The 14,427-nt window shown below is 33.2% G+C and overlaps 1 protein-coding gene across 9 annotated transcripts in view; it reads right to left on the bottom strand.

Annotated features, from left to right (window-relative positions):
* GRIK2 (glutamate ionotropic receptor kainate type subunit 2) overlaps nt 1-14,427 on the bottom strand; it is a 703,634-nt gene that overhangs the window by 399,632 nt on the left and 289,575 nt on the right. For all 9 annotated transcript variants that reach the window (XR_012095020.1, XM_038000566.2, XM_038000567.2 and 6 more), the window contains 2 exons: nt 10,777-10,830; nt 6,969-7,142 (listed from right to left, as the gene is read on the bottom strand). Coding sequence is in view for 8 of the 9 variants with exons in the window: in XM_038000566.2 (XP_037856494.1) it covers nt 6,969-7,142; nt 10,777-10,830 (228 nt within the window). In the remaining variant the exon portion in view is untranslated. The remainder of the gene's footprint in view (nt 1-6,968; nt 7,143-10,776; nt 10,831-14,427) is intronic.

Here is a 14,427-nt window from a genome sequence, read left to right as displayed (position 1 = left end):
TCCTTTACAAGTTGGTATTGCATAATATTATATCAATGCCTTGAAGATAAATCTTGCTCTTCAGGGTGAAGGGGAAAAAAATCTCTCTTGATTTACCCTTACTTTTCCCAAATGAAAAGTTCGAAAATTGACTGATAAAAATAACATGACCATTAAGATAATGCTTTACTGCAACTGCCATTTTTCACGTAAAAAACAATCACTTAAAATAGAAATTCCATCTCTATCAACTTTAGGTGCTTAAATGTTGCTTATTTAATCCGTAAATGAGAAAAGGCAATTAGATGAAACATTCTATGTTAATAAAACAATGTAGGTTTTTAGGTCATCTCAATTATTTGTATTTAGATTTAATTTGTAGCTTTAGAGCATCTTAAAAGAGTAATAGGCACATAAAATAAAGAAATATAGTGCCATTCTGTTATTCATACTCCATGTCCTTTTACCATTCCATAAATGAAGCACATATAAATGTAAGAAATGTTGTACTTATGTCTTCATTACATACTCCGAAGTATACAAATATTTCTGCCATATTTTATTATATTATGGACCCAAAATGTTTCTTCTGTGGTAATAAAAAGAATAAGGCTAGTAGTTATAATATTTATGTTAATAAATTTTCTGAAATGTTACACATTTTTTGACAAAATACTAAGAAGTTATGTACAATTCCTGGTAAATATATGTGTGTCTCTTTCTATCAAAAATGATCACAGAAAACAATACATTTTAACAAGAATTTTCAGGAAGACAGGAAAGAAGATCCAAAAATACAAAATTAAGAAGCAATCAACATCACATTTTGAACAGAACTTTTATACTAACAAAGATTGTGATGTGATCAGAAAAACAGTTACTATATTCCGATTTTATCAATTCTCTTAGTTCTTTGATGAAATAGAGTTATTGTCTTCATTACCAAATCCTGAGTGCCTGGTATCAAATCCTGTGTGCTGCATACAATACACACAGTATTAAAATTGATTTTTTAAACAGTAGTTAATTCATTAATTCATTATAGTGCTACTCTTTGTTCTTTTATTTTGGTGATTTAGTGCAATATAAGATGAAGCCAACTTTTTCAAAATGCTTCACCAATTTAAAAAATGTTGAGTTGGTTTGATCCAGTACTTGCCAAAACCTTATATTTATATTCATTTCAAATGAATTAAAGAAAAACAGCTACAATTAATTAAGACAAGCAAATAGCAGCAAAGGTGGGCTTGTAGTTCTAGCAGTAAATGAAAAAACCTGTCTGTTCTGTTCATACGTTATTTCTCTATGGTTCTATTTCCATTGTTTTTTTGTTGTTGTTTTGTTTTGTTTTGTTTTTTGAGACGGGGTCTTACGCTGGAGTTTAGCTGGGTGAACACTATTCACTGCAGCCTCGACTTCCCAGGTTCAAGTGATTCTCCCACCTCAGCCTCCCAAATAGTTGACTACAGGCCTGCCCCACCACACCCAGTTATAAAAGTAAATCTTTATACAGTAACAAATGATTACTTGTGTCACCTTAGTGGATGAGCTAAATTCCTGCTGTAAGATGTATGTACAAGATACTCATTTTTTATTTTAAGATACACAAATAAAGGAAATTGTAAAGTCTGGAGTCCGTGGTCTGTTGTTATAAAGAAATAACTGTTAGGAGGGCTTTAGAATTAAAATATGTAAAGACTCACTTCTCATAAACATTATCTCTTCCTTTGTAAAAATAATGGAAACTATTCTTCCAACTTACTATACTTTCACTATTTAATCAAAAGTAATTCTAATGGCCAAGTGTATTGGCTCATACCTGTAATCTCAGCACTTTGGGAAGCCGAGGTGGGCAAATCACTTGAGGTCAGGAGTTGGAGACCAGCCTGGCCAACATAGTGAAAACCCATCTTAACCAAAAATACAAAAATTAGCCAGGTGTGGTGGTGTGCGCCTGTGATCCCTGCTACTCGGAGGCTGAGGCACAAGAATCACTGCAGTCGGAGGAGGCAGAGGTTGCAGTGAGCAGAGATCGTGTCACTGCACTCCAACCTGGATGGCAGAGTGAGACTCTGTCTCAAAAAAAAAAAAAAAAAAAAAAAAAAAATTCTAAGCTTTTGCCATTGAGACTAGCCTAACTGCATCTTCTAAATGATTAGATATTGTGATAATAAAGTACCAGAGGGTAAATAAAATGCTCTCCAACATATATTTGGGGAAATGAAAGGAACTAGTGATTAGAACATAGATGTAACATGATTAAAATCAATTAACAAATGCATTTATTCAATCAGGCAGTCACTCCCTCATTATGAGCTCCTGTTTTACATCAGACATTAAACTAGGTATAGGGACTTCAAAGATTACAATATCTAGTTCTTGCTTCAAAAGAGCTAACAGTCTATTGAAAAGGTGTTGTAAAGACAAACTAAAGCACTGGAGTTAACTTTCGACATGGAGTTACACATAAAGTGCATAAATAAAGGACCACACATATAAAATATCTGGAGGACTCAATACAAAAGGTAACAGAAGACCTGAAAATTAGAGTATGAGTAGGAATATGCCAATCATTCAAAAAAAGGAAGGTGTTTAAACAATGAAAGTATCCTCTGCTAGAACAGGTGATACATGATGAGTAATGACACATCAAAGGTGAGATGAGAGGGTGGCTTGGTGGAACAGGGAGTAAGCAAATATGAGGCTGGACAAGTTGGAAAGAGTCAGATCATAGAAGGCTTTTTAGGCTTGGCAAACGAGCTTAAATTACACCTAGTAAATGATGAGAAGTCATGAGCAAAGTTCTGAAAAAAATCATATTAGAAAGAAGGTGAATGTAAGAGAGAGATGTTAAGAGTAGGGCTTCAGTGAGGGGGCTATCACGAAAGCCAGGGGAAAGATCATAACTAAGATAAAGCTCCTTGTTGAAAAGATGAATGTAGTTAAGAAAAATATTGATACAGTAAAATTGACAATGCTTAATTATTTTTGAGGTGAAAGGAAATGGAGATAGCAGTTGGTGTCCAGGGTTAAACTTCTAAAACAGTAATATCCCTATAGAAACCCAAATGATATAGTCAACAAATATGGTTATTATTGATTTGTGTAATACATTTATATTATCAAGGAAATATGTGGTATTATCTATCAGCACAAGAAAAAATATTAATAATTATTAAGCTACTGAATGGATTACAGGTACATTGGTATGAATATGCATATGTATATTGGAACCACTGGGAAGTATTTCTGGGATATAGCTAGACTGTTTAAAATGTACCCCTAGGTGTTTGTATCTGATTTGATTGTCTTGACCTGAAATTGCTGTAAACTCAATAAATCAATAGCAGGTATCACTATCATCAGTCTCTGATTGACAGTGATTCAAAAGTAAATTCTCATCCTATAGTAGATGTGCTATATAAAGGCAGACAATGTCAAGTTAGAGGACTGGGGAAGATGTTATCTGATTTTGTAGTAAAGGACAGTAGTAACGCTCATTGAAAGGTATCTGCACACCTCCAGGAGCATGAAAAGATGGGAACACAATACAGAATGCATAGTATGGAAAGAGCTTTATAATAAGGGGTTTATGTCTGGGAAGTTCAGAGCACTAACTGGATGGTATTGTGTGGGAATGGAGAAAAGTGGGATATCATGTGTTCAAAGAAACCCTCATGTGTAAAGGAAGAGTGTTGCGCTTTATTTCTTCCTCCTTAACTAGATCAGGCTTGGAAGTAACATGTGAGTTGGTTTCTTGGTTGGGTTTATACCAAGTGAAACTAAAAATTTTACTGAGTTGCTAACATTAATATCTTTAATATGATGACCCCAGACTGTAGAGAAAGAAACTACAATGGCAAGAGAAATGGTTTTGTATTCAGTAGTAATTTAACTGATAAACAGTTATCTCAAAGGCCAATTAAAATCCTAACTCAACTAGAAAAACTCTTATGAATCCAATTTACTGTTTCCTTTTATAGCTCAAACATGAAGAAAGGATGTCAAAGTCTGAGCACTATGATCTTACACAATGGCAAATGATTATGATACTGATAATAACAGGTCTTGTTCCAAGTACTAGAGACTTTGCTGATAATCCCATTTCTTTATGGAACCATAGGGAAAAAAAGAACAAGAGATAAATAAACACTGAGATCTCATGAAATGACTGAAGGGAATGTTGCCAATGCCACAATGCCAGGCTATAATTCTTTTTTCTTTTTTTTTCTAACTAGAATCCTCTTAATTTACTGACTATATTCATGGTGGAAACAGCCTATTAATTTCTTTTCCTAAACATTTAATGACTTGTGAAAATGCTTACAATTTTAAATGGAAAAGAAAAAGAATACTTATGTAAGACATAAATATGCCTACATTTTAATACAGAACTTAATTGGTTTTATTTTAATAATCATGTGCTATTTTACAATTAAGAACGTTATATAATGAAAATATTTTATGTATATATATTTTTAATCTTGGTATAATGTCATATGATGAAAAAAATTTTAAATATATTAATTTTTCAAAAGGGAAATTGTGAAAACAAAATAGTTTGCATCTATTTTGAAAGAAACCTTTATTTTAATGACAAACTTCGTATCTACTTTATATTTAAGAACTATACCAAAGGGAAGAGTATTGCATGGAAAATTCTTCTAAATAACTCAGAAACCATGGTTTATATACAATGCCCAGGATTTTTAAAGACACATTTTTTCATCGGTCTATTTTTATTTTAACATTTTTCCCCTTCCAAGGAATCATCTACCAGTTCAACAGGGAAAAACAGAAGAGGAATAGACTCATGCCTAGAAAGAGAGAACCCAAATCTGTAATTCTCATATTTCCTGTCTCTCTTTCCATATCATAGAGGTTAATTCTCTCCAAGATCTTCTGCCTTGGAAATTAATACACCATTCCTTGTACTTATCTGTCTTTCAATAGTTTACATAAGTCACCACAAATTAGGGATTCATTTCAGGATCTCTTCATTTCAGGAGATGACGTGTAAAGTCACAGAGGGACTCATATAGCTATACAGACAGTACCAAAGTAAAATTGAAAATTTTTTATGATTCTGATACATAAAGGGGCACACTAGTCCTTGAACTCATTTATCTGTGGAAGTCAAAATATAAAAGTGTAAAATTGTCCTAACATCTACTGATTTACTTTTCCTAAAACCATTTAATAATGGTATTGAAAATAAATAATAAGATACTCATCCTGAAATCAAAGAAATGTAAAGAAAGCTATTATAGACAAAGCATATAAAAATTTTCACATGATCATAACAACAATTTAAAGGATAGTATACATTATAATATTAAAAAATCACATTGTCTTAAGTTTCAAAAGTTTGATTCACCATTTTTAAACTGGTAATAAAATATAACATTTATAATTTTTTCTAGTTTGCTTTTTATTTTAAATCTGGCTCCACTTTGAAGGAAAGTATTTTCATGTTTAAGTTATTTAGGTATTTTCCTCTCAATAAAAATTCTCAAATATATTATAAGTTAAAACTACTAGAACTGGTCAACTATCTCTATATGCAATAAAGCAAAATTGCCCTATATTGTTTCTTTTAAAAAAAATTCATATGGATATATTTTCAAATTCTAGTAGGTGATTTTTCTCACAAACAGAAAACAAATGTATTTTTTGTTCCATCAGAAAGTTAATGCCTTTAGGCTAACCATTTCTTCTTCACAGTCTCTATGAAGGCTCTCAATTTGTATTACAAAACCTTCTAAGGATAAAAAAATCAAAGTTTCCTTTTATCCCTACAATATCAAAAACATGCTTTGAAGCCCACTGAAGTAATTAGCGGAAAAATTATAATCATAATATAAAAAGCTTTTCTACATGTAAGGATAGAGGACGTTTTTGTTTATAAATTCTCCATTTAGACTAATACTCATTAAAAGCAGATGGTAATTACCTATGAAATGTAAATATCACCCCACTGCTAAGCTATTTCCTTAATTATTGTGATACTTTGGTCTGTAGAAAAATGATTTAATAAGAAAACATCAGGTATTTATGGTTTTTAAAAATAACATGATACTTACCTACCTGGTCTGATAAAGCAGCCACTAGCCACATTTGGCTACTACAGAGCAAATATGACTGAAATGTGACTACTCTGAATTAATATGCATGATGTCAAATACATACCATCTTTCAAGGACTTAGTATAAAAAAGAATATCAAATGTCTCAGTCATAATTTTTATATTGATTACTTATTTAAAAATAATATTTTTACATAGTGGCTTAAATTAAACAAACTAATAACATTGATTTTTACCTGTCTTTTGGAGGACACGGTATAAGAAAACTTAAAATTATGTATGCCTTGCCATTAGATTTTTATTGTAAGCACTGGTATAAACAATAGCATAAACAGCTGAAGTTGTTTAGCATAAACAATGAAGTTATATAAGAATATACCCTTCTTTTATAGTTTATGCAATAGTGCATCTTCTAGAGGTTTAAACTGGGACTTGAAAATGACAAATGTGATTATTGATTAGTCTTCAGCCTTAAAGAGTGAGTAAGCTCATGGGAGAATTTTGTGTGTTCTGTGTGACATAAATCATTTATATAACACCAGATATCAGAAATCATCATGTTGAAGAGTATTCATATATTGGTAGGTGAGATCAGAAGGATAACTATCAGATTAATGTCTTCTTTCAGTCTCTCATTTCTTCCATGTAGGGAACTAACTTTATAGAAATTCCTATGTTGTAGTACCCCGGTGATAGTTGTAACAGCTTTTGAGACACTTGGATGGAAGCATAAGTTTTTCATACAAAATTGATTTTTAAAATTGTTAATAAAATTATTTGCGTTGTAGCTCTGAGATTGTGCTTTTAATGTCAAACAATTAAACTGAAGTTTGGACCCAGAAGTTAATATGTATGCAATACTATTTAGAAACACACAAACTGATCTTTAAGTGGGTATTCATACCGTCATAAATCCATCCAGCAAACCTGAATCGGGTTTCGGAGGTGCCTGCAATCGTTCCATTGACCACTTTTCAATGATGGAGGAAACTTGGGTATTTTCTGTATTTAATATTCTGAACCCTGTCATATTAACACCACTGTATCGGTAGGGCTCAACATCAAGAGCAAAGAGGTCCTGAAAGACAAATGTTATTGTGTTGTTATTATCGACAGAGTATCTTCACAGGCATGTATTATTGAAATAGTCACTTACTTTTGGTTCCCTTAGGTCACTTAACACCACCGTGTCAAGTGATGTTACACATCAGAAATCACCAAGATTCAAATAGACTGTCCTGATGCTTTGGCATTGCAGAGATATATGCTCTGGATGTAAAAATCTATGTATATATTTTATTCTAAATCTACCAGTGAAACAATGGGCTCTTATTAACTTACATCTAGGATTTGCAATAGTTTTCTTTTCTGTATTTAGGATAGCTTGCCCTTATTTTATGTATTAATATTTTACTTTAATTTTTTCTATGCCCTGCTTCCTCACCTGGTTATTTCTGTTTTTAAAATTTTGTTTTGTCACTGTTTCTTTGTTTGATTGCTGTTTTTAGAAAGCAAGTCACAAAATATGGCTTCTAACTAATGAAAACTATATGAAAGGTGTGGAAAAAATGTTAAGAAGGCTAGCCTTTTTGGTTGCAGAAACAATGCAGTTTCTCCATTTCATGTCTCACACCTAGGAACTTCACCATAAGTTCCCAATAAACACTTTATGTCTGTTGCCCTTTCTAGTCTGTATATAGGGAACGTTCTTGCTCTGCCCTTTAGTTTTCCCAGGAGATATGAGGCCAAAGCTATCATGGGAATGGATGCCATCATGAAAACATGCAGCATGTGGAGTTTTGCCCTCTTTCTAGTTGGCATAGCTAACCCTCAGAACTTACGGACAATATTGAGAATCAAGGCAAGATTAATGCCATTGGTTCTGTGAACAGCTTGCCTCAGACTCATACAGCTACACAGGCTAGATAACAGGAATACAATTCAATGGAGAGCAGCTGGCATTGGCCTGAACTGTGGTCTGTGCTATGAAAAACATAGGAATCTTTAGGTTTTTATTTTTTAATGTTTACAATCTAGCCAAGGAGATAGGATATATTCAAGAGGTGAATAACTAAAGCACGGCAATATATGCTAAGTGGTAAAAGAGTAGAAATCATAAGTGTAAAAGAAGTCAGAAGCAACACAGGTCATTTTCAATTTTTGTGGTCAAGAAAAACTTCACAGAGCAGATACGATCTTAGCTGTGATGAGGCTCAGAACATGCTACCCCTAAATATGGTACTTGGCTATAGGAAATTGAGAAGACACAGAAGCAGGAAGGTCACTCTGTGACTTTATCCCACCTTTCTCCCCTGAAGTGGACCATAAAAGAATTCTCTGACCTACCTCCACAGAAAGGAGGTTATAAGACTCTCATTCTGGAGGGATCCAACTCTATACCTGTAGGTCATGAAGAATCTGAACAAATTGGCCTTGCTAAGTTTTCTGGATTTATTGCCATTAGATCATAGCCTCCCTTTGTCCAATAATTTTCCTACATAGCTGACTACTCTTTATTAAACCAAAGCAAAAAAAAAAAAAAAAAAAAAAAAAAAAGGCTAGATTTTCCAATTTCTTTGAGTCTTCATTTCTGATGGCTTTTGTGTCACATAAAATTTATATTAAATAAATGTTTATGTGTTTCTCTTGTTAACCTGTCTTTTGTTTAGAGATCTCAGCCCTGAACCTCAGGATGTGTAAGGAAAAGAAATCTTTTCTACTCTACAGTTGCCATTAAAGAAAGACTGGGCTATTGATTGGCAAAAAGAGAATTCAAAGTATGAGTGGAGACACAAAAATTAGAAGACATAAAACCTATTCAGTTCAGCTCATCAGAACATCAGTTCAGCTATAAATGAGAATTCCTAAAGGAGAATAGTAGCAAAAGGAAGTGGGAAAGTTTGATTAGGATCACAGTATAAAAGGCTTTCAAATGTAGGCCTATGAGTTCTATGTATCCTAAACTAGTTGTTTCATTTATTTTCCTTATTGAGAGGTACTTTTGATTTCCTCAAAATCTTATGCTTATGCTGAGGCTGAGTTGTAACAGCACTGAAATATCATTTGCTTATGAGGGAATGCTCTCACTCCCTCTCCACCCCCAATACTAAGCTTCTTACAAGCTGCAAAAAGTTGTCTGCTAGGAAGTAAGATAGAGACATGCCAGAGCCAGCTTTGCTATTTAAAAGTAAAATACATCCTACTGCATAAATAATCTCCTTTGGAAGTAAGAGTTGTCATCACAGGAAGCTGTTGCAATCAATTAAATTTTAATAATCTGATCTGGCAGCTTCAAGACTCCTAGAAGCAAGGAGACTAACTGGAAGAATTTCAAGTTAATAGAGAAAACATTGGTTAGACTGGTTATTATGGGAATGGAGAAGATAGATGCTAGAGACAGTACAAAGGAAAAATCAGTAAAAATATTGTTAGTGACACAGGAGTCAATAAAAGTGGACATTTTTAAGATAATCAAAAGAGGGGTCAATTCAGAGGACACTGAAGTTTAAATATTTTGAAATTATCTAATGGCACAACAATTAAAATCGTTTTACAGTATACAGTAATTCATGAATATTACATAGAACATTTAGACTTCATTCAAACAAAGATGATAACTGAGGATCTAAATACAAACCAGTTCTGAAGAAAATAATCGAAGAGAAAATAAGATTGGATGAAGTCCAAACTTGGAGATACTCTCATATTTGGGTCATGCGGAAGAAATAATTAGTAAAGAGACAGCTGTTTTACAGAGAAAGAAAGGTCAAGATAATGTATTGATAAAGAAATGGAGCTAACAGTGAGTTTGATATAGGCTAAACTCAGATTTTCATACAAAATAAGGGGAAATTGTGTGGTGGGTATGTGAAAACAAAATATAAAGGTAACATTCAATTTGCTGATGGCAAATTAAAGCATACTGACTTTCAAGGAAGTCTAACTAAACATAGGCAAAAGCAGATTAGAAAATTTAATCTACTGAAAGGACAGCTTCAGTACATCTGATTTTCAAAAAGTGAATAGAGCTGAGATAACATAAGATTTCATGCTTTTGTTTTTTCTGTCTTTTTTTTTTTTTTTTTTTTTTTTTTTTTTTTTTTTTTTTTTTTTTTTTAGATGGAGTCTAGCTCTGTCGCCCAGGCTAGAGTACAGTGGCACAACTTTGGCTCACTGCAACCTCCGCCTCCCAGGCCAATCAATTCTCCTGTCTTAGCCTCCCGAGTAGCTGTGACTACAGGCATCCATCACCAAGCCTGACTAATTTTTGTATTTTTAGTAGAGATGAGGTTTCACCACATTGATCAGGCTGGTCTCGAACTCCTGACCTTAGGTGAACCTCCTGCCTTGGCCTACCAAAGTGCTGGGATTATAGGTATGAGCCACTGCACCTGGCTGAATTTGTGCTTTTCTAAAGCACTGATTTCTCAGGAAACTAATTTCAAGATCCACTATGTTCTGAAAGTTCTCTAAGGCAACATAAAAATAAGACATGCAATATTTTGAATTGATATCTGAAATGATATTATTTCAAAATCATCAACTTCTATTAAGAGCTATCCTCTCTGATAATAATTTTGGTGGGGTCTTATCAAATTAAAATATAACTACAAAGGACTAAGTCATAATACTTCTTACTTAAAAACCTATTTTTCATCTGAAAAAGTCATAATAATAAAATTCAGAACATTTTGTTTTAATAAAGTACTTACCAGAGTGGTAAAGATGTAATGATAGTATTCTGTCATCATTCCCATAGCTAATGCCTAAGAAATTAAAAAAAAAATTACTGAAGGTATATATTATAGGAAAGACAATATGTCAATAATTCAAGTGAGTACAAAATATAGTAGGATGTGACAAAGAATCAACCCACAATATTCATGTTACATACAATTAGGTTAAACTAAATCTTTTCCCAGTAGTTAAAGATTAGTGGTTACTGAATGAATTTCTGAAGCAATCCTCTAGATAGAAAAGCTATTAGTTGAATGTTTGCAATTGTAAAGCTATGGCTTAACACATTAAAGAAGGCATTAAATTTGACACAAAACCTGAAATTAGCACATCTTAATTTGTTACATTTGTAATGTCTTCACTACAAATATCCTAATGAGGAACTTATTTTATTTTAATGAACAATATTACTGAATTAGGAAAAAGTGCCGCAAAACACAATGCCAACAGCCATTTATTTTAGCTCTTTAGAGACATTTCCATAGCATTAATGAAGGAAATGTAAATTACCACTCTTATTTAAAAAGTACATATAATTAAAGAAATGTTTTTGTTGTTATTAATAAACTAGTCACAAATTACTGTGTTTTATTTCACTCTTCTACAGTCCTCATCAATTTTAGACTGTCAATCTTAAAAACAAGGACTTTTGGGTTAGAACTTTCAGTTATAACAAGTGTCCATGTCATTTTCTCTCTGAAAATAAGAGAATGCTTTTGAAATAACTGCTTATCAATGAATAGCAGTTGGCAAGGATAATTAAAAAACAATGCATTTTTAGTTGAATGAAGAGTTCTTAGTAGGAAACAATTATTCTCAGGTACATCTAATAGCCTTCCACAAGCCACTAACTACAAAAACTCATTTACAAAGTAGCTGCCTCAGCTACATTCTGGGTATAGAAATTAATGGGCTAAAAAAAAAAAAAAAAAAACAGAAGGAATAAGATCTAGTATTTGATAGCACAACAGGTTGACTACAGTCAATAATAATTTAACTGTATATTTTAAAATAGCTAAAAGAGTATAAATGGATTGCTTGTAACATAAAGGATAAATGCTGGCTGGGTGCACTGTCTCACACTTGTAATCCCTGGACTTCGGGAAACCAAGGCAGGAGGACTGGTTGAGCCCAAGACCAGCCTCAGTAACATAACAAGACTCCATCTCTACCAAAAAAAACAAAAAACAAAAAACAAAAAAACAAAACAAAACAAAAAAACAGAGAGAGAGAGAGAAAACAGCCAGGCATGGTGGCACACGCCTTTAGTTCCAGCTACTCAAGAGGCTGAGGTTGGGAGGGTCACTTGAGCTCCCAAAGTCGAGGCTGCAGTGACAGAGCAACACTCCATTTCAAAACAAACGAACAAACAAAAAACAGTGATAAATACTTGAGGTGATGGATAACCCATTTACCCTGATGTAATTATTACACATTGTATGTCTGTATCAAAATATCCCACATACCTCATAAATACGTACACCTACTATGTACCCACGACAATTAAAAATAAAAATAAGAAAAGCATCATGCTCGTAAGTTGGCATTAACCAGTTAGGTAGGATAGAATTTGTAGTTCCGCAACATGAGTTCTTTAAGAACAAACAAATATTTGTGAAAAATGTGAAATGTATAAAATATGTTTAAAAAGGGAGAAACATTGGTTAATGAAAGGTGGCATCAAAGAATTGTGCACAGGAAATATAGGTATCAAATTACCAAATAATATTTCTTGAATGAGTAATAATTATATAAACCAATATTTGGATTAAATTTTCATCTCCAGCAAAATAAGACAGAATTTTCCTTATTAAACACAAATCTACAATATCATATTTGTAGAAGGCATTCATTGCTCCTGATGCATATGTTCAGATGGTTCCCTGTCTCCAACACCATTCAATGACAGCTCAATATTATGTTTGGCTTTTTTTTTTTTTTTTTAATCCGTAGGTATAGAACTAGAGATAAAGGTAAATGAAAGAAATAATGATTCAGATGTACAACTAAAAATAATACTTACATAATGCTTAAAATGTGTCAGATACTATTCTGAGCACATTACATATTTAAGCCTCATAAAAACTCTAGAAGTCAGTCCTACTATTATGTTCATTTTACAGGTAAGGAAACTGGGACATGAAAAGAATGAATAAACTGTCCAACAAAGTGAGACGGTGAGTAAACTTGGACTCCCGGTCTCTAATGTGGAGTTTGGAATCTATGGCATTTTCTAAAGTGGTATATTTCATATTCCCATAGATGTAGAACACTCCATGCATTCTAAATTTTTGCCTATTCCTTCCTTGAAAATTTGAAAACATGGACGTCTCAGCCAAGGGCATCAAATTCTGCTTTGGTATAGGGGAAGGAGTTGAGAAGATGGTGGGGAAGAAGATGATTTGTTCTGACATATATATTTCCAATGGCTACAGGTTTTTTCTTCTTCACCTTGAGAAGAAATCTATAAGGGTAATTGAAGTCTGTTTCTGGCTTTCATTGACCTTCTCTCAGCTTTTGATTTTGAAAACAAGGATCAGTTATGTGCTGTGATATATGATGTAGAAAACGCTGGAAGGCCAGGCACGGTGGCTCATGCCTGTAAGCCCAGCACTTTGGGAGGCCAACGCAGGTGGATCACGAGGTCAAGAGTTCAAGACCAGTCTGGCCAAGATGGTGAAAACCCGTCTCTACTAAAATTACAAAAAATCAGCCAGGCGTGGAGGCAGCTTCCTGTAATCCCAGCTACTCAGGAGATTGAGGCAGAGAATTGCTTGAACCCAGAAGGTGGAGATTGCAGTGAGCCAAGATCTCACCATTGCACTCTAGCCTGGGTGACAGAGTCAGACTCCGTCAAAAAAAAAAAAAAAAAATTGGAGGTAGAAATAATAGTTATTTTTGATTAAGTACCTACATTGTAACTTTACTCAAAAAAAAAAAAATGAACAACAGGAATACTCTCTTAAAAGATTAGTTAATAATTTTCAGTAGGATTTTTTTTTAATAACTTGCTCTGGACCTGCTTTTAATTATAGCATGTCTTACTGCTACTTTTAAATGAATTGTATGCACACTTCAAACACATTAGAGAGAATAAAATCAGTATCTTTTTATGCACAAATAATATAACAATTGCCTCAACGTAAAAGTGGTTGTAATATCATCACTTTTAAAAGAAATACTACAGATTAAATTAAAATCAAAATATTACTAGAAATCCCAGCATTAAGCTGGTGTAGTGTTAACAACACTACATGACAAATTAACACATGCAGTTATTTAGGCACATAATTTGCAACCAGTTTATTTTTCAGGTAAGATCCAGAAATTATATTGCTCAAGGTCAACAATAGGAGGGGGGCCTATACGCATTTCTTCAATTTTTATGTTATTTTACTTCTTGCTGCTATAGGATTTTATTAGCATTTTCTTTTACATTTTTTCCAGGCTAAAAGTTTTTATTTCACACTCTCTGATCTAAACTTTGAAGTTCCTGATTACTATTTTTTCCCTGTGATAGAATTTCCTTGTGAGGTTTTACTTCAGAGCATCTTGGCTCTGCCCTAGGGTATTTTCTTTGATAAATCTGGATGGAGGTAGAATCATCTGCTATGGAGGTATGCATG

The sequence above is a fragment of the Chlorocebus sabaeus genome, chromosome 13 (genome assembly GCF_047675955.1).
Source record: "Chlorocebus sabaeus isolate Y175 chromosome 13, mChlSab1.0.hap1, whole genome shotgun sequence".
NCBI lineage: Eukaryota > Metazoa > Chordata > Mammalia > Primates > Cercopithecidae > Chlorocebus > Chlorocebus sabaeus.
This window is presented reverse-complemented; position numbering and strand designations above follow the sequence as displayed.